Source organism: Cheilinus undulatus, linkage group 4, assembly GCF_018320785.1.
Source record: "Cheilinus undulatus linkage group 4, ASM1832078v1, whole genome shotgun sequence".
NCBI classification, from domain to species: Eukaryota; Metazoa; Chordata; class Actinopteri; order Labriformes; family Labridae; genus Cheilinus; species Cheilinus undulatus.
This window is the reverse complement of record NC_054868.1, coordinates 40749838-40774539: the sequence shown is the minus strand read 5'-3', so window position 1 is coordinate 40774539 and position 24702 is coordinate 40749838. Positions and strand designations below refer to the sequence as shown.

Genomic DNA, 24702 nt, shown 5'->3' with positions numbered 1-24702 from the left:
CCTCCCTATAAAAATAACACTTTTTAAGTGTATTTCTTAAGTGTAACAGCAAGGAGTTTTAACGCAGTTTTTCCAAACATCCTGATTTTATGTTGGATGCTAACATTATTTTACTTTGCACACAGGAACAAAACGATTTCACAAAAATCAAAAACTGCCGGGGTCTACATCATTAGCCCCCTGATGCTGATAGTCAGTCTCCTTTTTGCTGGATATCCTACAGCGGTTTGTTCCTGACATCTCCTGAGGAATCCCAGCCTTTCCCAGGTTGTCCTCAGCAGACTTCAATCTGTCTCTTCTGCAGAAATTGACTTTTCTTGATCCATTCCTGTATGGGGCTCTAGTGAAGGTCAGCTTTGAGACTGCAATTCCTGACTCGGTCTTGGCTGTTGTTCAGGGGTCTTTAGACACGTCTCACTAGTTTTCTTTCAGGGTCTTTGAAATCTTTCTCTTCCTACCTCTGCCAGGCAGGGGGTGGAAAGTAGCTAATTACATTTACTCTGATTACTGTAATTGAGTAGCTTTTTGGGGGTACTTGTACTTTTTTGACTACATTTTGAAACCAGTACTTTTGTTTCGAATCAAGTAAGTTTCAATTAGAGTAACTATACTTTTACATAAGTACAATATTCTTGTACTTTTTCCACCTCTGTTTACTACACAGTCACACATGGAGACGTTCCAAAGAAACTCGAATGTTAATATGTCAGGATTAAACATTTCTGAGTTGATTTTAACTCCCAAAATGTAAGTTAAACTCTGTAAAGAGTCAATTGATCTCAGTGCTCCCCACTGCAGTTACAAATCTCGGGGAAAGTGTGGCCGTAGTTCCACACCATGCCCTTGGGCAGAGCATTTAAATATGTTTATATGTGTTTAGTTGTGTTCGGATGTCTCTCGTTGTGCAGTGATCCCTGCTGGGGTTCTTTTGGTTATGTTTCTAGTTGGTTCTTTTTGTTGTTAGACACATTAAAGTTATCCACTGAGTTGGAGTCCCCACCTGTGACTTTAGGTGCCTTGCTGGGAGGCTGACTCGCCACAGATTTTCCAGAGTTACTGTAGCCCCGTCATATTGTAAAATATATAACACTTTAAAGGTTTAGTTTGATTATACGTAGGGTAGACCAACAGACAATTTTAACCCCTTAATGCCTGAAAACACAAATAATAGCCAGAAAATTCTAATTTTTTGGAACTGAAATGTTCATTTAACTTTCTGCTGAAATTTTAAAAGATCCAAATTTCCATAAATTTAAAATTTAAATTTATTATATTTTTAGTATCTCATTTTATTCATTAGGTGTTTTTGGTAACTGATAATCCGCTTGAAGGCATTTTTATCATTTATCAGATTGTATTCAAGTTTTTTTGAGTAATTTATTGAGCATATTGATTAGATAGAGGTATCATAAAAGTATATATAAATTATGTGACAACAGGCATTAAGGGGTTAAAGTTTTAAATTTAACTATATTTGAGTTAACACTAGCTATGTTAACATGGACCACTTGTAGTCAGAATAAATGCCTGATGAGAATAAACTGTCTGCAGCACACGATAAAGGTCCATTTTTAAGTAAAATAAAGTTGAAATAAAGAGAATATAAAGTACAGACATGAGTGAGTGGAACAATCCAATATTTCCACACAGGGATGAGTTGGCTGTGTTTGCTCGCTGCCGTGATACGTCAACGCGTCCACCATATTGCCAAAGCCAAGGCCGCCTCACAAGCATATACAAGTATACGAGGGAACTTGAGATTTTCTAAATAAAAAGCATCTGGTTCACATAAAACGGATTCTAATTAATCATTTATTTACCCAATGGTATATTTTCATGTATGTAGTGATAGTGGCTACTTGTATTGCCTTATGTAGCTGATTTGCCTCGCACATATGGGGATGATGTTGACGTACAGCCAGCCAGTCAATGAGGCATCTACGTATATTATATCTATGGTGTAAAGTCACGGCGGTTTGTTTACAGGTGCAGAAGAAGAATTTTTTCTTCTACGGCAAATTGTTGGTAGCTTTACCTGGTGGAACGATCCAGCGTATGCCAGAACATTTTTATTGTGATCAGATTGAGATGCATGACCACGCGCATCTGAATGGGATTGTATCTTCCAGCGTCCATGTGTGCAGAGACGTTTTAATCTCTGATCTGAATTAATTTAATCTGATTGTTTAAAAAAACTCATGTAAACACAGCTATTGTCTGTTTCTGTGTTAGTTAATTATAGAGGGGACTTTACCTGAATTACCTGGTTGGAGATATGTTCTCTTGTTCTTCTTGCCAATAAGGAAAGATCATTTTTATAAGATCCTTAGTCGCTGCTCAGAACTTAAAGTAAACTTAAAATCTAATACTTCTCACTTTTACCTGAATGGATATATAGACCAATAATTTACTTAAGTAAGTTTTTAACCACATTTGCTATACTTTTACTTGAGTATAATACTCTTGTACTTTTTCCACCTCCGCTGCCAGGCGTGTTCTGGACTGTGTGGCTCTCTTTGAATTTCTTAATACTTCTCTCTCCAGTTGTAATAACTTTGTATATCCTTCTCCTGCTTTGTGAGCATCAATAATTATTTTTCTCAAGTCCAAACTGATTTATTTTGTTTTTGTTGTGATGCTTTCTCCAGTGCCAGCTCAAACCCTTACTTAAGTATTCATACTTTTTTTGATTTGAAGATAACCTTCAGTTTTAACTTGATTCTACAAGCTTTAGCATTACAAAGTGAAAGCACATCATTGAACAACACTGGTCTGTGCTAAAGCTCAACAAAAAGGTCAGTTCTAAAGGGGGCTAATAATTTAGACCCTGGTTGTTTCCGGGGTTTTTTGTTTTTTGTGAAATACTAGGGACAAACTTAAATTTCAATAGGAGCTAATAATTTTGTCCCCATCTGTACACTGCGTTCCAAATTATTATGCAAATTGGATTTTAGTGTCATAAACCTTCCAATTTTTGTTTTTCAATTAAACTCATGGATGGTGTTGTGTCTCAGGGCTCTTTGGATCACTGAAATCAATCTCAGACACCTGTGATAACTAGTTTGCCTGGTGAGCCCAATTAATGGAAAACTAATGAAGAAGGACGTTCTCCATTATTAAGCAGGCCACAGGGTTCAAACAAAATGGGAGAGAAAAAGGATCTCTGCCGCTGAAAAGCGTAAAATAGTGCAGTGCCTTGGACAAGGTATGAAAACATTAGATATTTCATTAAACTTAAGCTTGATCATTGTACTGTGAAGAATTGTGTGGCTGATTCAGAGCACAGACAGGTTCATGCAGACAAAGGCATAATGAGGAAGGTTTCTGCCAGACAAATTCATCGGATTAAGAGAGCAGCTGCTAAAATGTCACTACAAAACAACAAACCGGTATTTGAAGCTGCTGCTGCCTCTGGATTCCCACCAATCTCAAGGTGTAGGATCCTCCAGAAGCTTGCAGTCATGCATAAACCTACTATTCGGCCACTCAACCAATGCCCACAAGCAGAAACGGTTGAAGTGAGCCCAGAAATACATGAAGACTCATTTTTAAAACAGTTTGTTTATTGACGAGTGCCGTGCAACCCTGGATGGTCCAGATTGAGGAGTAGTGGATGATTGGAGGATGACCACCATGTCCCACCAAGGCTGCGACGTCAGCAAGGAGGTGGTTGAGTGATGTTTTGTGCCGAAATCATGGGAAGAGAGCTGGTAGGCCCTTTTAGGGTCTTTGAAGGTGTGTAAATGACCGCAGCAAAGTATATGGAGTTTCTGACTGACCACTGTCTTCCATGGTACAAAAGAAGAACCGTGCCTTCTGTAGCAACATTTTCTTCATGCATGACAATGCACCATCTTATGCATCAAAGAATACCTCTGTGTCATTGGCTGCTATGAGCATAAAAAGAGAGAAACTCATGGTGTGGCCCCCATCCTCCCCTCACCTCAACCCTACTGAGAACCTTTGGAGCATTATCAGTCAAAAGATCTATGAGGGTGGGAGGCAGTTCACATCGAAACAGCAGCTCTGGGAGGATATTCTGACATCTTGCAAAGAAATTCAAGGGGTCCTATGTTAACATGTAACTTGGCCTGTTACAATGTTTTTGATTGAAATAGCTTTTGATTTCAGTAAATTTACCTCCTAGTGCTGCAAATTCAACAAATTTCAGTTCTTTACAACCTATAAAATGTTCTGAAACTCTGTTGTTTATAATAATTTGGAACAGTGCATTTTGAGTTAGTTATTTTTGAAAAAACAAAGTTTTCAGTGGGAGGTTTATTCAATAAAATCTGAATTATGCTCTAACAGTTGATGATTTGAAAATTATACTGATTGCCATTTGTATCAACCATTTAGGAAAATCAGAGAAAAATATCATTTGCATAATGGTTTGGAACACGGTGTAGTTTGCATCAGTCTTAACTCAGTGCTGTTGTGCCAAACAGCTCAAAAAGTCAGAGTGGCTTTATTTATGCAGACGATGGGATGTTTTCCTCATATGACCCAAAGTCTGAGTGCAATCCATTCTTGTAATATTCAAACTAGTTGCAAGAGTGAGGCAGATTCCACTATTGAAATATACATTTGTAAATAGCGTTGTACATTATTGAGATGTTCCACTCCAAATCCCTGATTGCATTTGGAAAAACAGCCCAGTTGCTCATTAAATGATTAATGTCCCCACCCAAGCAGCATTCCCTCTTTCAATTGAGACGAATATATAAAGTTTTTAACTGCCTTTTAATAACACGCCTCAGCTGCCGCCCACTAACAAACCAGCTAAGGCAAATAATTACAATTTCCTTGAGATACTACATCCACAAATAAGCGCAAGCGTCCATAGCTGGCGAGGCTTTGACATGTGTTTAATGAGACTTTGAATGGATGTTTTTGTGACCGGCGTGGGAAGCCGAGAAGAAGATCAGTGCGCGGGAGCACGTAATGAGGTGGCCGACGGAGGCTGGTTTGTTTAGAGATTTTGAAATGAGTCAGAAAATGACTCAGCAGCTCACAGCGTGGACAGGAGTTACTTTGTGTGGTAGATCCTGTAAGTACAGTACGTGAGCCCGCACTAACTTTGGATAGGACTGCTCATTAAGGCTGCTCAATCTGCTGTCAGGAAAACTTAATGAGTCTACCACCATCTTATTAGCATCACACACTTCACCCCGTGTAATGCAGCAACCCGAGTTGATTTATTAAGCAGGAAAGCAAATAATCTTCCCTTATACACATGCTCCCTGATGTACAGTAAGGCAGCTTCAGGCAGCAGAGGCAATATTCACAACCGTAGACACAAGAAAAGACAGAAGTAGTGAGTAAGAAAGGGGGGATTTCTGAAAAGCTCCACTAGCGCTGACAAAATCCAGCAGATTTAGAGATGACATCCACCATAAAGAACTGGAATAGAAACAATGAAATCCCCAATAGATGTTTTTTCTTCTTTAAAAGGAGGAAATGTTGAGGTGATTGATTGTGTACATCAGAGAGCCAGCGACTCCCCTCTCCCACACTCTCTCTTTAGCATAAGTATGATGAATGTGTAGTTCCTGTGATGTGGTTGCCATGGTAACGTGTTGAATTAATACTCAGGGCAGCAGATTCTTTTAAAGATGGAAAAAAGGAGCAAATGAAATATTCACTCTTATGGTTAAGTGAGGAGAAAACCTTGAGTGAAATGGTAGAACTGCTCCTGCTGCATTATAATGACGGCAGAGCCAATCAGAGAGTGGCGTGCTTCATTGATGCAGCCTCTCTGACCTTTACATTGACTCATGACACTGACTGCAGCATATTCATCATTCTATGACATTATACTAGAGGGATTTAAATGAATGACTGCATAAGGTGATGTCTTACCAGTGTATTCTCTACATTTAGATCTGCTTTTGGTTGCAAAACAAATGTTTGGTCACATTTATGTAATATTAAAATGCAGAAATATGTTTACATGCTTTAGTGGACTACTTGAAAATATTATCAGGTATGCATGGCTGATTTGTGTTAAACCCATTCAATCATTGTATAGTTGTTAAGTTATCTTAATACTCTTTACAAAGGGGGCAGGCCGAGACCATACTCTCTACTATGTTATTCATTGAGGCACTGAGGGTGCAAGGACCCTTTTGAAATCCTAAGGATTGTTTCCTTCTACCCATTCCCTCAAAAAGTCACCAAACTTGGCAGGCATGTCAAGCCAAGTGAAAATGTTGATATTTTATGAGCCTATTTTATGAGCCTCCAGATAGAGGCGGGAAAAATAGGCTCAACAGCACCCCCTAACTGCTTTCATAGCTGCAGACCCCAGAGCAAGTTGCAGCTGTATAAGTGAAATTTGGCAGGCATATTTTGCATCTTGAGAACTAAAGAAAGGTCTTTTGTTGTTATCTTTTAAAAACAAGTAGGCTTTTTTGGTACTTCTCCGGGGGTCCACCTCAGGTGGGGTTCATCTTAATTTTGTTTCACTGCTAACATAGACCTTAAATACTCTGTAAAGCTAAAAAATACAGCAGCGACCACCCAAAGGTAGGAAGCTGAACAGGAAAATCATTGTACTTATAGCTCTTGATAATCAGTCTTTCAGCGTGGTAGAAGATACGGGCTTCCACAGCTAATGATGCATTTAAAGCCCCGCTATGTTGCAACAGACGCAATATCAGACGCTTTTGATAACATGTTTCGGCCAAAATTAGTCTTAAAATATCGGCATATCGGCAAAAATCCAATATCGTGCCTCCCTATTATAATCCCCCAGGTCAAATTTCAGTCAGATAAAACATCTCTAAGTTTATAAAATTAAGCTTCAAAATTATAAAAATGAGGCAGTAAAATCTCCTCTAGGATGGTGTGGGCGTGTCTTTTGAATGAGCTAAAGCCACACTCACTCAGAAGAAATACAGTCCCCTCAAATTAAAAAAAATGCTACAGTCTGAATTAAGGAAAGCACTCAAGCCATTGGCCTGCCCCTTGACCTTACATTGGCCTTATGATCAGAGCACAGCTACCTGACTCTCTGCCCTAAGAGGCTATGTGAGGAGGATGTTTTTGCTCCTCTGTCTGCCTTAAAACTCGGCACCAGTGAGTGTTTTGATTGACCAGATGTGTGACCACGGTTCAAAAAAATATCCATTGCAATTTCGCTTGGCTAAATTACATTGCTGGGGTGGAAGCTACAGGTTTGAAAAATAAATATTTTGTGTGAATTATTTGCATGAAAAAAATTGCCTATGGTGTGCAAGGGCCTTGATCCCACTGGAATCAACTCTAGAATCTTAATTCTGCCCACCAGCACAATCATGTCCTCTATTAACCACTCAACCTTGCTGCCAAGAGTTTTACAGCGCTGGATTTCCCTCATATCTGCTGATGCAGTTCTTTTTCATTTTCATTACAGGCTGGATACCAGATCACTCAACAACGGCAGCCCATTGCAGTAGATGGAACGCTGACTTACAGCCTCCTCGGCGGGAAAAAGAGGAACCAGGTGATCAGAAAAACTGTGAACATCAAACAGATCCAGCTGGAGCAGGACAGCGGGAAGAGTCTCCACGATGAGCTCCGCAGCCAGACTCTTATAGACCTCAACAGAGCAGGTAATGTGGAAACCAGTAGTCTACCGTATGTATTACCACTGAAGTAGAAGTTTGTGGGTGCTCTGTATTTTTCGTTTAATAAATATGAAGCATAGAAACAATAAAAATAACTTTAGATTCATATTACCAATCTTACCAGTTATATACATGTAGTTTATTCCTCCTTCAAGATGAGACATAGTTTGCTCTGTTTTATTCCACTTTATTACCATGAAAAAAGCTGTAGCTGCTGGGAATACCTTTAAACTAATGCAGTACTACTGCTGTAATATTTTAACAAAAACAGTAAACAAATAAATTCCTTGGCTGTTTCAGTAATATGCTTGAAGTGACTTTTTATTAAGTTTTCATCTTCAGCAGTAACAGATGGATTTTGGCTTATACATTGTTGTTTTCTCTTATTCCCTGTACAAGTTTGTTGCTGAAAATAAAGAGAAAACATCCAATACAGAAGCTTTTTTTTAATACCAGAAGACAAAAGGGCTCAGACAGACATTCTCTTTACACTGGAACTGTTGATTTCTCTGGAGGATTGCAGCAAAACACTGTAAAATAGATCCCTTTGAGCCGTTAAACACACCTATCTTCACATGTGTCAGGTGTAGGCCTAATGGAGCTGGTGATGGAGCCAGATATGAGCTGTGGAGAAGAGGCTGCTGCAGCTGTCAGAGAGCTGCAGCTCATCCTGCAGGCTCTGGGCACCTGTCAAGGCAACATGTCAGGTAGGGATATCACTCACTGTCTCTGTGTCTCTTCCTTCCTTTCTTCTCTCTTTTTTAAACCTGAGCTGAGCCCCTGTACATGCAGACCCTGAGCTTATTTCAGACTCGGAGAGCATCTTGGTTGCCTTTCTCTACAGAGGGACAGCTAAGAGTGGACGCCAACGTGTCTGTACACAGACCAGGAGAACCTTTGGGGATTAGAGCCGAGGTGAAGAACATCAACAGTGTCCGATACCTGGCCAAGGCTATAGGTAAGCACCATAAAAAATTTAACTTAAAAGGAGGATGGTAGTAGGGTTGTAAAGCCGATGGATTGGCCAGACTCCATGTCCGTCAACAGGCAAATCCTTCATTCAAAGCTCCAATCTGAAACGATTGTGCCTGGTCTGAGAATGGACAGACCAATTAGCATTATTTGAGAAAAATGAGGCAGTAGTCCTGCAAGCCTGTAGACATGGAGACCCATGTGTTTCCATATAAAGTGAATTCAGAAAGTATTCAGAATCAATTTTGTTAAGTTGCAGCCTGATGCTGCAGTTGTTTGAATTCATGTTCATGTCTTGCAAATTTGATAAAAAGAGAAAAACTCAAATGTCACATTGACATAAGTATTTAGACCCTTTGCAACAACACTTAAAATTTAGCTGAGGTTCTTCCCATTTCTCTTGATTGTTGCTGAGATGTTTTGACACCTTGATTGGAGTCCACCTGTGGTAAATTCAATTGATTGGACATGATTTGAAAGGCACACACCTCTCTATAGAAAGCCTCACAGCTGACTGAGCAGAAACCAAGCCATGATGTCAAAGAAACTGCCTGCAGAGCTTAGAGACACAATTGTTGCAAGGCACAGATCTGGTGAAAATATGCTGCTGCACTGAAGGTTCTCAAGATTGAGTGTCCTCCATAATTCTTAAATGGAAGAAGTTTGGCACAACCAGGGCTCTTCCAAGAGCAGGTCGCCCAGCCTTATTTAACGAGGGGGCGAAAAAACACCATGGTCACTCTGACTGCGCTCCAGAGGTCCTGTGTGGAGATGGGACAAATTTCCAGAAGGACAACCATCACTGCAGCCCTCCACTGATCTGAGCTTTATGGCAGAGTAGCTAGATGGAAGAATCTCTGTAAGGGCAAAATACATAAAAGCCAACTTGGAGTTTGCAAAAAAGCACCTGAAAGACTCTCAGATTGTAAGAAACTAGATTCTGTGGTCTGGTGAAACAAGGCTAAACTGTTTGGGCTCACTTCTAATGTCTGGAGGAAACCAGGCACCACTCATCACCTGCACAATACCATCCCAACAGTGAAGCATGGTGGTGGCAGCATCATGTTGTGGGGGTGTTTTTTAGCAGGGGTGTAGTACAAAGATATCCTAAATTAAAACCAGGTCCACAGCATTTATGATCTCAGACTTAGCCAAAGGTTCATTTTCCAACATGACAATGACGCTAAGCGCACAGCCAAGACATCATAGAAGAATTCTTCTAGAATTCTTATTTTTGCAGATAAGAATGGCATTAAATTCCCCCAACCAGGTGTGCAAAGCTTGTGGCATCATATTCAGAAACACTAGAGACTGTAGTTGCTGCAAATCGCTGTTTCAACTAAGTACTGAGTAAAGGTCTAAAAATTCATCGTGATGGGGTACTGAGTGTAGATTAATGAGAGAAAAAAATGTAATTAAACGACTAGCATCAGCCTGCAAAATAAAAGTGAAAGAAGTCTGAATACTTTCTAAATGCAATGTACACTCACTTTTATGAGCATCCTAAAGGTGACTTGCTTTATTTTTAATAGAGTAACTTACACTTTTGTTAAGAGGCTAATTCTGTGTTACTATGTTCTATGTTTAATAGCTTTTAAATACACCTTGAACTCAGTGGTAATCATGTGGCTACAAGTAGTCAATACTAATTCAAATTTATTATCTACAGTTTATTATTTTAACACTTCAACTTCTGTAATGCTTTTACGTGCTTTTATATGAACAGAATTTTTTCAGTATAGGTGATTGATGTATAATAGAGCACACCTATGGAGGTAAGTTCCTTTGTACTTTATATGATTAAGGCTTGAAATAGGTTTTTAAACAGTGGGGAAAAAACAAACAGAGAAGTCAACAAGAAAATCATTTATACCCCCTCCTGCAAATTTGTTTCTGCCAGCAGCAAAAAAAAATCATACTGGCTTAAAAATTCTAAGCTGCAATTTGTTTTTAGTTGAAAAGAAAGGAAGGGAAATAAGTGTTGACAAATGTTGTGAAGCATAAGTGTAGGACTGACAACCTGTCAGCGACAGTTTATGGTTATTAGAGCAGCATGTGGTGCTGAAATTGGCTTCTTGCAGCTTCTCACTTAAAAAAAATCATAGATTTTATGTCAGCTCAACTTTCTCTGATTGTTGATTGAGCTTCTCTCAGAAAGCGGATATATAGACAAACTTTCACATGCTGCTTTTTGAGCATGAGTTGACACACGGCACTGTGCTTGAATTATTTATCAGTGAAATTGTGGCACATTCACGGCTGCTGAATTGGATAAAAAATCAAGCAGAAAAACATCATTCATCACAGTTATAATGTGGCAGCAGTTATGGACCTGAGGACTGCCAGCGCATCACAGCAGATGTTTGGCTTTTTAACACAGAATTGTATTTGTTTGCACTACAATTATCATATAAGCTTTGTGTTTTTGTGCTTATTTTGTCATTAACATCCGCAGATTATGAGATCCAGAGGCAGATCAATGTCCTGCAGAGAGGGGGGACGGTGCAGAATGAAACCCGGGCGTACGACTCCAAAACAGGGTAAGAGGCTGACAGAGGTGGGCTGCATGACGCCAGACTTCAGCCACTACAATCCTCTCTGTCTGGGATCTGTGCCTGCTTCATTAGTCCCACACTTTTCTGAGGAGGAACCATCAGAGTAATCATGATGAATAGAGCCATTTGGATGCCGCTGTCAGCCTGTGTTATCTGTGAGCGCTGTGTTACTCACCGGCAGAATGAGCTGGCAGAATGAGCCAGCTCGCACACAGCTGAGGCCTTAAACATCCTCTGGTGCTCTGCCTCCTTCCCATGAGGCCTTGCATGTCCGAGAAACACAGCGAAGCATATGATGGAGTCTGTTTTTTTTATCCCCAAGAATGTACCTTCTAATTTGATTACAATGTTTTGCAGACATCCAATTCAGTCATTCATTCTTTTATTTATTTATTTAAAGTGCTGTGAAAAAGCTTTTGCCTCTCCTGATTTCTTCTTTTTTTGCAAATTTTTACACCTAAATGTTTCTGATAATCAAACTAATTTTAGTATCCCACAAAGATAATCTGAGTAAATACAAAATGCAGTTTTAAATGATGATTCATTTGTTAAAGGAAAGAAGTCATCCAAACATAGCCCCCCACAATAGTTGAATCAAGAAATCACTTTACCAAAGCCAATCTGACAAAGTGAAGTAGGCTAGAAGATCTAAAACATCAAGACATCGTGGCGCCATCTAAAGAAATTCAAGAACAGATGAGAAACTAAGCCATTGACATCTATCAGTCTGGAAAGGGTTACATTACTAAGGTTTTAGGACTCCAGCAAATGATGGTGAGAGCTATTATCCACAATTGAAGAAAACTTGAAACAGTGATAAAGCTTCCCAGGAGTGGCCAGCCTGCCAAAATTACTCCAAGAGCATAGTCTTAGAAGGTTGGACTTAATTCTTGATATTTTTAATATTTCCTGAAATTGCATTATAACTTTATTCCCAGGATTTTAACTTTGTCCTCAAAGTGCACAGCATTATGGTTTTTCTTAATCCTCTTCGATACATTCGTTACTGCATTTCCTGGTATAAAAAAAAAGAGCAAAGATGAAAGGAAGGAAAGGAAAGAAGGTAGAAAGGAGGGAAAGAATTGAATGGAAGGAAGGAATGGAAAAAGAAAGAAGGAAGGAATCAACAGTAAGCTAAGAAAGAGAGGAACAGGAAGGAAGAAAAAGGGAGGTAAGAAAGAGAGAGAAAGAAAGGAAGGAACAGAAGCATGAAAAGAAAGAGAAAAAAGAAATAAGGAGAAAGTAGGAAAGATTAACTTATCCCCGTGCTTACCTATCAGTTATCCATGTTTGCAATAATAAGTTCACAGTGAATTTACCTGAGTAAATTTTACTAAAATTGAATAAAATTTTACTCTGAAAAATATTACATTTGGTCCCAGTCTGTTTGGAATAAAATCTGCTCTGCTTGCAGGGAAATGTTTTCAGAGTTCTTTAAACTCTAAAACATGATTTAGTGAACCCTAAATGATGATTATGTACTCCATGATGAACAAAATTAAAACAACTCTGCTGCAATTTTAATCAACACAAAACACCATTTACTTATGACAGAGCTGTTTTTACTCAATACAGTGTTATATTTAGTCCTTATAGAGCTGTTTTTTATTCCTTATAGAAATGTTTCCTACTCATTATGGAACAATTTCTACTTATGTAGAGCCATATCTCACTCTAAATAGATTGATTTTTCTCTTAATAGATAATTCTGCTGCCTTTCTGCCTACAAATAATGTAACAACAAAGGTTTTTTTTGCCTATATAAGTATTTCAATCAGGAGAGACTTACATGAGTTTAACAATAATTTATTTTATAAGTTTGGAAATGTTTGGCAATGTTTGAAATTGTGAAATGTCTTTGGCGTATAGACTCCATCGTTATGTCTTAATGAACTTGAAGGGATAGTGAGGCGGACAGCAGGATTGGATACCCCTCTGTAGAGTCTAGACACTGGTGGTGGTGATGGAAGTAGTAAGATGAGATGAGTAAGAGACTTTCAGGGAGCAGATTTCAGAGAAGCTTAACTCCACTGATGAGATGATTGGAAGTAGCATTGAAGGGATGCAGGATGCATGGAGGAGCTCGATGAGATGTAATGGAGGTGGCTGGGGAGGAGGAGGGTTGCAGCGATCGCACTGAAACGACTGACTGTGAAGGAAAGAGAGCAGATGTTAAAATATGACAGTTGCAGGATAATTGGATTGAGAGAGGTCATAGCTAAAAGGGATTGGCTTAAAGCCTAAGTGAGTAGACGCTCATTGATGATCACTCAAGCAGGGACAGGTGCAGAAAAAGGGGGGACAGGTGAGTGATTGGTTACTAATGAATGAAAGGGTGAATGGAAATGAAACTGTCTTCTTGCTTGAAACTACGCTTCTTTAGACAGAGTGTTCTAATATTACAGAAACAATTGTGATGAACATATGAGAAGAACCCAGGAGCAGAGCATGAGATGATGCAGTAAGGTTAAAGACAGTTATTATACAACAATATAGCAAATGATGGTTAGCAGAAGCACTGGCAGAGAGATGGAAAATATGAAAATCCCTAGATTCAAAGGATGAAGAGCAGCCAGGTTACCTAACTAGAAGCTGTACTACAATAGTGCCTGAAAGTTCATCACCAGGTGAGGAGATCTTGATTGCCAAGGAATAGCTGCAGGTGGAACGCCTAATGAGCTGCAGCCGTGACCTTCCATGAGTGATGGCAGCTGAATTAAAACATGAGTGGGTGTGGTTAAAGTTTTACTCCAGCAGAATTTCATCTGTTTTTACTCCAACTCCTGGGATGGCTGGTAATACTTGAAAAAAGAGCAAAATTTACTTTTTTTAAGTACAATATTTCTAACTCAGGAAAAAATACTCCCAAGATTTTCGTGTGTACCAAATTTCCCCTCGGGTTTAATAAAGTATATTTGATTCTGATTCTAAAAAGCATAACTGGGCACCAAATCTCCCCAGATATATTAAAATGAAAGCAAAATGAAAACCCCAATATGTTATGGTAAATTTCATGGTAAATAGACTTAGAGTCTGCATAGTGCTTTTCTTATTGTCTGACTTCTTGAAGCACTTATTACACTGCAGGTCAAACTTGCCCATACACATCCATTCACACCACACTGATGGTAAAGTCTGCTATGTAGAATGGCTATTTTATTCATACACATCCACACTTATTCACATGCCACTGATGTAACAGTGGCAGCAAAATTGGGTTCAGTGTCTTGCCTAAGGACACATCAGCATGCAGCTGCAGGAGCTAGGGATTGAACCCACAACCTTCCCACAACCAGGGGGTCATGAAATAACTTCAAGGCTAATATATAAATGACTAGATATTAAATAATCATACAGTGTGAATAGTTCTAACTAGCATTATTGCCCACTAAATGTTGAATCCTTATTATGTCTGTGTCTTTGTTTCCAGGGAGACCATCCCTATGAGAGACAAGGAGGGTCTGCAAGACTACAGGTGAGTTTTTGTGTGTTAACGCCTGTCCAGGGAAGTCGTTTTTTTAATTCACATGAAGTTCTTACAAAAGAAGGAACAACAGGACAATCTTCCTCTCAGTAGAGACTAAAAGAGGAGTGGAGACTAGATGCAGAGAAATAAGGAGTCTTTACTCAGGCTCTGGTCCTCAGACGAATATATGTGGGTGTATGTTTGAGCTAGGAGAGGGGGGATGATTGGCAGGTAGGTTTAAGGCCAATAAAGTAAAATGATAAGAAGACTATTAGTACTGAACAAAAGCCAACCACCTCTTCTCTACTTTTATCAGTGCTGCTGATAAAACATCCTCCCTCACCTCCCTTTTTTCCTGCACTTTAGGTTTATGCCTGAGCCCAACCTGCCCCCTCTGATTGTGTACAAGGATAACGCATCGCTGCCTGCTGGCGTTGATGTGAGCCAGGCGGTGGTGGTGCAGAAGATAAGAGAAGGGCTGCCAGAGCTACCCAACGTCAAAAGAGACAGGCTGGTGCAGACGTACGGCATCCTGCCTGAGCACAGCTTCACTCTAGTGGTGAGTTTAGGAGTAAAAACCCTCCCTGACTCAGGCTCCTCTCTGCATTTCTTTTTTATCACTATCTGACCCAAACAAAGCAGCTTGGGTATGGTTCAGGAGGCAGTAGTGGACTCTGCTGGCTGATTTCATCCTAATTAGATGATAAGCAAATGAATCTAACAGATTGTTTTTTTCCAGAATGAGGATGGGCTGGTGGAGTACTTCGAGGCAGTGCTGAATGCTACCAAGAAGGAGCCAAGGAAAGTGATTGGCTGGGTGATGAATGAGCTCCTGGGTCACCTCAAACAAACAGACATGAGCGTGAACCAGAGGTGAGACATGCTCAGGCACACATTGTATTCATTGAATGCCATCACAGCTCCTGAATGCAGCTCTGTTCTGCTGCAAATGTTGAAGTTTTGGACGTCAGAACCCCAGAACATGACCCCTCTGAGCCTCGCTCTCTTTGTTCCTTTTAAACGTTTTATCTGAAAGGTGATGTGGGTTGTTGCAGACAGAGGAGAGAGAACACACACTGATAAAGGTACATATTGTTGCTGCTTTCTGTTGGGAGTCAGGTCATGGCACTTTTCTGTAAATTTCTCAAACTTTTGACTTTTTGACACAAGATGGATAGCCTCAGACAAAAGCAAGCTTTCATAAATAAAGTAGGCAAAAATTCATGTTCAGTCTTTCTTTATAGCATCCATAAATGAAGCTCAGCATTCATACAGGACACGGTAGTCATACGTCCAGCCGTGATCAGCTGATCCCAATTATCGCCTCACAGCTCCCACAGCCAATCACAACTCCAGCAACACAGCAGTGTATTTTAACATTACATACTTTTCACTAATCCCGGCTTGCATTAACTGATTAATACTGATGCACCACACTTCTGGCAAAGCTTAACCTCCTCCACCTCAGCCTCCTTCTTTTATGCTACAATTGCTTTTGAACTAGTTGTGTCTCTGAGGAGGGGGATGTCTGGGTTAACTTGCTTAGTCTGCTACAGCGACTCAGGCCTGATAATCAGATGATAATGGATGAATGGGGGAGCTGGCTAAAATTATACATATACATTATAAATATACTTGTTTTGTAGATTGGGAACTTTGGCCTTTATTTGTTAAACCAGCCGAAAAAAGACGAGCCTTTTATTGGTGCCTGCTCTACTAACTGAGCTAAAACAGTGGCCCAAAGATGTTTATTCCTCATATAAAGTTGGTATTTTGATATTGGTTCAAGCAGGGTATTTACCTTTGAATACTCAATTCGAGTCCTTGGCTGTTTTAATTTTTTGGCTCCATTTTCAGCTGATTTTGCTTGGTTTGCATCTTAAATAATTGTGCTGACCATGAGCAGTAAAGCCCATTAATTGGACAACAGCTTCCCTCTCCATCTCTCGCCCCCTCATACCCTCATTTATTCTTCACTGTTTGCAAAATTTTGAAATTGGATGAACATTCTGCATGAAAAGTTGAGCTTCAATTTTTATCCCTAAACTTTAGTCAGAGACACTTGACCTCAGAGAACTGACTTTTGAGAGCAGATGGCTGTATGGATTGGCAAGCAAAGCTTTGCTGTTGAAGGGAGCTGTTAAAAATCCCAACAGCTAGACGAGTCTCTCTGTGCGATCTTCAGACCAACCTGGTAAACATGAGCATTCACTTATAGTTGAATATAAAGTACCAAAAACTTCGAGCAGATGGTAGAATTTGGGGAAGAAGAGGAAATTTTGGCAGAGTACGGCACTGGCATTCATGCATCAGTTAAGATGGAGTCCAGATAAGTCACTTAGATGCCAAAAGAGGGGGACAGCATGCATAGCATAAAGATCAGCTTAAAACATGATGAATGAGATAGTCCATAAACTCGCACATGCATGGGGAGAACATCCAAACTTCACACAAAACAGTCCTGTCTGACCAGGATTCAACTAATCAGTCATCTTTTTTGTATAGCACTCATTCTTACCTGAAGCTATCTCAAGACATTTTACAGAGAGGGCAGGCCTTTTTAATGGGCAGGAAGCAGCACTGGGGTTAGAAAGGGGTATGGGTGAGGGAGACACAGGTAAAGAGAAGAGGAGGATGCAGAGAGAGGGACAAGAGAAACAACAAATCAACAAATGGAGCACACATTTGTAGCTGTCATCGCCATTAACTTGTCTTCTATTTTGTAGGATATGGCTACAAACTAGGAACTTTCTTGCAATGAGACAACAGCAAAACCCATTTATGTGAAATTCATCCATGAAACAAAAAAGGAACAACCTGGAAATGTCTACTCAGGGATTGCACAAAAGAATTGCAAGTTTCGGGGGCTTTGGCAACAGAACGTACAGCAGATGGCAGAGAATAATCGTGGTCTATCAGAGGTTAGCATCACAAAACATGAGTGAGATACAGCGACAGGATGAAAGCTTCCAGTAGCAGTTCACACTTCCTTATTTAGCCGTCTTTGATGTCATATCTGTTGTTTTTATAGCAATGCTGGAACATTTTGTGTCCGTCATGGCAGCCACAAATACAAAAAAAAAAACAGGCCACTGCAACTATAAGAATTATTGTCTCTAACTTTGAAAACTGTTGGATATATTTAGGTATGTAAGCACTCAACTAAAGAATATATGTGACAAAGGAATAATCATTTCAGTGCAAAAATTCTATGTATTGTTCCTTTGACTAAATATATCCATAAGATTATAAAGCGTTAAATAAAACCCAGAATGGATAAATGTCTCCCTTAGCACACAACAACAAACCAGGTCATGTAACCAGCTGCATATCCATTACCCTTAAAATTGCCCAAAATCTAAATAGCGCAATAAAAAACTGGTAATGGAAATTGCAAAAAACCTCTCAAATATCACTAAAACATTTGTACACTCTCATGGGGAGGTTTTTCAGACATTTCGATACAGGAAATATATTGCAATATTATTTATTTATTTAAGGTTTATTTGTTAAGGAAAGATACAGTAAACATAGACAACTGAGAACAGGCATCCCATGCAAGTATCATAGTGTTTGTAGTGAATGCTAATTTGCAGCATCCACTTTTTCCGCATTTACAAGTCACAGGACGTAATGTATGGTGTCACATGACCAGTTCTCACCGAGACAACATGGCACGGTACGTGTGGACAGAAGAGGAAACAAGACTTTTCTTAACATGCTAGTTATACCCTTATACGGGGCTTTTGCCTCTGAACTATCATCTGTTGCCTTCGTCTTTTGTTCAAAATTGTCAAGGCAACCGCTGTAGATGTAATCATAACCGTACCAACACACAACAGGTTTTGAGCATCCAGCTTCCATGCAGCGGAGTCTCGCGAGGAGAGAATTTACGAGAATTACGAGGCTCTTGCCCAAAACTCCCTTCAGTGGAAACACATTCATAGCGCAATTGTAGTTATTGGAAAGTTAAGAAATATTGCTTTTATTTTGCAAAACACTAATGAAAAACCAGCTTTTGCTTTATCATTCATCAGTATAGTCAGGTCATCAGATTTGCATTGCACAATCCAGCTTGAATAAAAGTAAAGAATAGCTGCACTCTGAATGACTTTTATAAGACAAGGCAAGCAAACAAAAGAAGTGTGTTATCTACTAAAGTAAAAGCAAAAATTTCAGGGCAGCAAACAACAAAATAACAGACTTGTTTCAGTCAAAAATCAATCTTATTTTGAGGTTGCCACTGTATTGGCTTATGACAACCTTCAACCAATAATTCTAGCTCAGTAGGAGAATCAATAAAAAGTCAAACAGTTTTCATTATTCTTCAGAAGTGAAATATGAAGACTTTAGCCACCAAATGTCTTATCCTGAGCTGTAAAATGCTCCTAAACATGTTATGTGAAGCTGTAAAATCTGTTAAAAAATGAAAGCACATCAAGCTTCGATGGATCAATTCTCCACTTTCAGTTGACAGCCATTAAGGCTCATTGGATTGTTTATGTTAACTTAAACAGATTACACCATCACAGACTATACAGCAATAATGTTCATGTTCATAAATCTTCCTGTGTTCTTTGTGTGAAACCCCCAGTGACAGCCTGACAGCCCTTCAGAGTAAAACTCTGTTTTGACAAATCCAATTACATCAGAAGACTTATTACTCTGTAGAAGAAGGTGTTTTGATCTTTCCTGCTGAAGGCCTTTTAGCTTCAACATGTTGAATTTTTGTAAATCTGCCAAAACACTTGTGAAATTGAATGAAAGTTTATTTTTGATAATTTGATAAACAGAGACGCTGTCATGGCACCTTTCACACTCCAGCTTCAAAAACATTAAGATGTTTATCCAGCCACCGGCAATAAAAAAATAACTCCAGTTATCTCCAACTGTTTGTGTTTATTCCACTCAGTGACGCTTAATATCAGATGCTCATTCAGATCTCTCTTCAGAGGCAGCTTGATTGAAAATTCTGTTTTTTAAGTGACTGCAGCAGGGTCAGAAAAAGCTGTTGGGTTTTATCTGGGAAGTTTGACGTTAAGGTCAGTCGCAGCATCTGATTTATAGAGACTTCACTTTAGCTGATCTGTAAATGGTGAACAAACGTGGGCACCTTCACTAGTCATCTGACTAAAAGAAACAAGAGGAACCAAGGACAGAAGATAGGAAAGACAGGACAGAAGGAAGGAAAGGAAAGAAGAGAAAGGAAAAAAACAAAGAAGTAGAAACAAGACAGGATCAAGAAGAAAGAAAGAAGGAAAGGAAGAATGGAGGGAAGAAAAAAGAATAAGGGAAATGAAGGAAAGAAACAAAGAAAATGGGGTAAGAAAAAAAAGCAAGTGCAAAGAAAAAAGGATTGAAAAAAAGGGTGGAAGCATACAGAAGGAAGTATGAATGGAAGGAAAAAAGCAAGGAAGAGGAGAGAAAAATAAACGGAAGAAGAACAAAGGAGAGAAGAGGAGAGGAAAAAAAACAAAGAAGAGGATGGAACAAGGCAAAGAAAAGGAAGGGGAAGAAAGAAACAAACAAAAGGAAAGAAACAGAGAAGAGGAAGGGAAGAAAGAATACAGAGGAAAAGAAAGAATGAAGTAAGGAGGTAAGGAGGATGAAAGGAAAGAAAAAAAGGAAAGATATAAATTAAGGAAAGAAGGCCAGAAAGGAAGAAGATGGAAGAAAGAAGAAAGCAAAGGAAAGGAAGGAAGGACAAAAGCAATGATGGAAAGATGGAAGGATAGAAGACGGGGGGGGGGGGGGCAAGGAGGTGGGAAAGGCCGAAATTACCCCACATATGCTGTTTAGGAGACTTAACCACCAATTCACAACTGTCTCAGTCCAGCTCCTTTTTATAGCTATTGAGAGTAAGTTCACAAACATTTTCCTCTATATTAAAAACTCAGAAAAACACTCAAATTCTAAAAAATGATTACAGAACAATAAAATAACACTTTAGAATAATAATTTGAGTCATTATGGAGCAAATCAAGCTAAAACAAGTTAAGTATGGATGTTAGCGCAGATGCTGTGAGCTCTACTTTATCTGTTATTCTCAGGCTGTTGAGAGGAATTTATTTATGTGAGTAAAGCACAGATTGTGGTGTTTATTTATGCAGAATGCAGCATTATTTTTGGTTGAAAGGAGGAGAGTAAAAGAAAAACAGCGAGTGGCCGGCAGGACTGTCAAGCTGCAGGCAGAGGAGATACAGAGGAAGTCATAGTTAGTAATGAAGAAAAACAGTCTGAATGCTTGGAGAACTGTCATGTGGAGTATGAAATAATTGTTTTTGAAACGTTTCCTGTGGAATTAATTTATCTGTTTGTGTGTCCATATGATGACTGCCTTTTAAATCTTTGTATCTCTGTTTAATTATCTTTACCTGTCTGTCTTTAATGAGTCACATAAATGAACATAGACATTAAGAAGCATTAGGAACAGCCAGTTAAAGTAGTTGAAACCTAAATTTGTTGGGAAAAGCATGCTAGTTCACTTCTACCTGCTGTAAGTCACACATTCTGACTGTGTCACTATTTAGTGCACTGTATTGTGTATATGTCATTTTGTAGCGGTGTCCAAATGTAGAGTGAGCATTGTTATACCCTATATAATGCAATCATCATATCCCACAATGCATTGTGAAGGACAGTGGACAACTGATGGTCACCTTCCCAACAGTATTTACTATCACGCATTATGGTTCAAAGCTTTAACAGCCAGAAAGTTCAGTGGAAACTCAGGGTTTTTTTCAATCTGACCCATTGCGCCAGGAGTATAAAGCCATGCAGTCTCCATATAGAAACATTTGTGATAAAAAAAGAAAGAGTGGTTCTGACTTCAAGCGTGGTACTATAATGGATGCCACCTTTGCAATAAGGCTGTTGTGCAATTTCATCCCTTCTGTATGTGCCACAGTCAACTATAAGTGTTATTGTTAGAAAGTGGAAGCATTTAGGAACAACAGCAACTCAGCCACAAAGTGAAAGACCAGGTAAAACTACAGAGCAGGGTCAACAACTGTTAAGGCTTATGGTGTATAAAAGTTTCCAACACTGCTGATTCCATTGCTTAAGCATTCTGAACTTCCACTGGCATTAATATCAGCACAAAATCTCTTCAGTGGACGCTTCATGGAATAGGTTTCCATAGCCAAGCAGCTGCATGCTGGCCTCACATCACCAAGTCCAGCACAGAGCATCAGGTGGAGTAGTGTGAAGCATACCAACACTGGACTGTTGGCTGTTCTGTGGAGAGATGAATCGCGCTTCTCTGTTTGGCAGTCAGTCTGGGTTTGGCAGATGATGGAGTAACATTCCCTGCCTGACTGCACTGTGCCAACTTTGAAGTTTGATGGAGAAGGGGTAATGGTATGGGGCTGTTGTTCAGGGTTTGAGCTAGGCCCTTATCTCTAGTGAAGGCCAGTGTTAATGCTTTGGCTTACCAAGACATTATGGGCAATGCTATGCTTCCACTTTTGTGGCAACAAAGCATGATCATACCCCAGTGCACAAAGCAAGGACTGTAAAGACATGAATTAATAAGTTCGGTGTGGAAGAACTTGACTGGCCCTGACCTTATCCCCATCATGCACCTTTGGGATAAACTGGAACAGAGATTGCGAGGCCTTCTTGTACAACATCCTCATAATGCTCTACAGAATGAATGGGCACACGTTCCCTCAGAAACACTCCAAAATCTCTTGGAAAACCTTACAAGATGAGTGGGAAAAGGGAGTAATGTATTTGAATACAATGTCATTGCAATCCTTATTGGTGTAATGGCCAGGTGACCAGATACTTTTGTCCATGTAGAGTGTTTTTGGCTCATTTTTAACATCACAAAAATGTGTTGTTTTAACTGTACTTTGAAGACTTTTTATATCCACTATACATCTGGTTTTATCTTGTATTTCAAAGAAATTTTATTTGAAGGTATCTGAAGAAATTCTTGTTTGGAAGTTTAAATTCCCTCTACAGTTTGCCAAAACTTTTGAATTCCTTCCCCTGCTGTAATGCCTTAATCCTATCACTGCTCGAATACAGAATCACTGATCCAGGTTAAAACAGACTATTTTAAATAGAAACATACCTGTGTCTGAGGACAGCAGAAGTCTCCTCTGAGCCAAAGTTACCCCAGTTGGACTTTACTGCTTTATTACACATTTTAACAGTCATTTTTGCAAAGATGGGCGCTCTTCATCTATTTTTTCTGAATGACTGGGCTGTGTTTGTGAAAGATTTAACAGAGAGGGACTGCCTGGCCTGCAGTTCCGTGAATGAAACCATGCCTGTTTAATATATTCTGACAGGCTTTTTGATTCTTTGCGTCTGTTAGCCCCAGGAATAAACAAGAAGACAAAGAGACAAAGATATCATAGTCAATTTTCAAATGTTGATAGTCTCTTCCAGCCTGACACTCCCACTCATTCCCTCTCCCACCATTCATATCCCTTCTTCTTCATTACATCTATTAAAGTGTAATTAAATTCCCTCTTCATCTGATTACAGCCCCGTCTCTCCGTCTACCCTGGCTGAGCTGCTGGAGCTTCAGGAAACGGGGCACATCTCCTCTTCGGCTGCCAAGCAGGTCAGACAGCTGCACCGAGCGAGAAATTATCCCCTTCTGTCTGTCACTCAAAACAAACAGCCCAGCCAGAGCTGCTTTTCATTCGCTCTTTCTCACTTTTATGTGGTGGTTTCTCAGGTGTTTCAGGAGATGTGGCTTTCAGCAGGTAAGACGGCCTCGCAGATCATCCAGGAGAAAGACTTAGGTCTTGTCAGCGACTCTTCACAGCTGCACAACATCTGCCAGAGGGTGGTGGACTCGCATCCTGATGAGGTGAGGGTTAATCCATTCAGATCCTCTAATTCAATTATGCCTTTCTGAATTGTACTCACAGGTTTTTGATGTTTTTCTTCACTGTATCCTTTAGGTTCAGGCCATCAGGAATGGGAACAAAAAGGTTCTGAATAGGCTGATGGGGCTCGTTCAGAAAGAGACTAAAGGCCGAGCTGATCCTGTCTTAGTGAGAAAAATTTTACGAGAGAAGACTTCATAATGGGCAGATATGCCTGATATGGATGTCATGTAAGGAAGTAACATGTTAAAATCATCATGCCTATGACTCATAGCAGTAGATCAGGCGTCTTCTGTATGTTGACTAAAATATCGACCATCAAGCTAAAAGTTAAGTTTTCTGGGAGGTTTTTGTAAATACTGAACAAAGTTTTCACTGTACAACCAATGCTGTCTTTATTTATGTTAATAAAGTTTTTAAGATTGAAATCATTGGCATTTTTATTCTACTGCTCAGTTGTTGTTTAGGAAATATATTCAATGCAATAAGAAGGTTAAAAGAAACATTCCTGGTCATATTTTGAAATATATATTCATCTACAAACCCAAGTTCCAAATAAGTTGGGACGGTCTGTAATATGTGAATAAAAACAGAATACATCAATCTGTGAATCATTTTCAACCTGTATTCTGTTAAATAAAGCACAAAGATGAGATGTTCAATGTATATTATGATACCCTTATTGTTTATGAAGTGTAACTCTTTCCCATTCTTGCTTGATGCACATTTGAAGGCTCTCAAAACTGCAGGGGTTTTGAATGGAGGATGACTGGCAGCTCAATATGACTTAAGTGTAAGAATTATAGAACAAAGTTGGGTGCTCTTGGAGAACAGGGGAAAGAGGAAACCAAGCATGAAAGATATTTTTGAAAATATGGCAGAAAATACTTAAAAAGCCTTTGTTAGAATGGCCAAGTCATTTAAAAAGCCAACATGTTTTGACCAAGCAGCGTCTGTTATCCCTGAGAAAACCTACTTGGTTGAAACATGCTGGCTTCTTAAAAGGTCACGTTACGCAAAAAACACTTTTTCAGGCTTTTCTAGCAAAAACGTGCCCCTGGCCTGTCCACAATCCCCCCCATTAATCAGAGAAATCCCCCCCCCACTCTATTTGTCCACCTTTCCACCTTTCAGGAAATGTGTGCTTAAACAATCCATTCTCAGATTTTCCTCACATGGTGTCATGTGGGGATTTAGCCCCGCCCCCATTTTCAGTTGGCCCTCCCTGTTTGGAAGAAAGTTCCGTACTC

The 24702-nt window shown here is 39.5% G+C and overlaps 1 protein-coding gene across 1 annotated transcript in view; it reads left to right on the top strand.

The window, feature by feature from the left end:
- The window catches only part of gatb (glutamyl-tRNA(Gln) amidotransferase, subunit B), a 32515-nt gene extending 8652 nt beyond the window's left edge, over nucleotides 1-23863 (top strand). The window contains exons 4-13 of the mRNA XM_041785518.1: nucleotides 7397-7595; nucleotides 8195-8317; nucleotides 8455-8568; nucleotides 11038-11122; nucleotides 14568-14612; nucleotides 14970-15162; nucleotides 15343-15476; nucleotides 23103-23181; nucleotides 23299-23433; nucleotides 23528-23863. Coding sequence (XP_041641452.1) covers nucleotides 7397-7595; nucleotides 8195-8317; nucleotides 8455-8568; nucleotides 11038-11122; nucleotides 14568-14612; nucleotides 14970-15162; nucleotides 15343-15476; nucleotides 23103-23181; nucleotides 23299-23433; nucleotides 23528-23653 — 1233 coding nt within the window. The 3' untranslated portion in view covers nucleotides 23654-23863. The remainder of the gene's footprint in view (nucleotides 1-7396; nucleotides 7596-8194; nucleotides 8318-8454; nucleotides 8569-11037; nucleotides 11123-14567; nucleotides 14613-14969; nucleotides 15163-15342; nucleotides 15477-23102; nucleotides 23182-23298; nucleotides 23434-23527) is intronic.
- The last annotated feature ends 839 nt before the right edge of the window (nucleotides 23864-24702 follow it).